Consider the following 292-nt stretch of genomic DNA (forward strand, 5'->3'; position numbering starts at 1 on the left):
GTTCCCAAATTGCCGACTTGTCTCCTTAAGAATCACCATCGCTCAATTTCCCTCCTACGAAGGTGTTGTCTTGATCATCATCATCGGCATCTCGCTATTCAAGCTCCGCCCGTAACTGCAGAAAAGGAGACATAAAAGATGCGATAAAAAAGGTGATAGGTTTATAAAAAGTGAATGATGAACAGATGGCAACACCCCATGCGCACACTCATGCTGGCGAATTTCTTTTTTTTAGGGGGGGGGGGGAGGATGCAGATAATTATATTTCCTTCTTAGATGGATATGAATAGCT

General features: G+C 43.2%; 1 protein-coding gene across 1 annotated transcript in view; it reads right to left on the reverse strand.

The window, feature by feature from the left end:
• Positions 1-292, reverse strand: part of LOC119591369 (somatostatin receptor type 5-like) — a gene marked incomplete at its 5' end in the record, with an annotated part of 10,859 nt that continues 10,567 nt past the window's right edge. Inside the window, 1 exon segment of the mRNA XM_037940109.1 lies at positions 1-115. Within this exon segment, the coding sequence (XP_037796037.1) occupies positions 55-115 (61 nt within the window).

The sequence above is a fragment of the Penaeus monodon genome, chromosome 28 (genome assembly GCF_015228065.2).
Source record: "Penaeus monodon isolate SGIC_2016 chromosome 28, NSTDA_Pmon_1, whole genome shotgun sequence".
NCBI classification, from domain to species: domain Eukaryota; kingdom Metazoa; phylum Arthropoda; class Malacostraca; order Decapoda; family Penaeidae; genus Penaeus; species Penaeus monodon.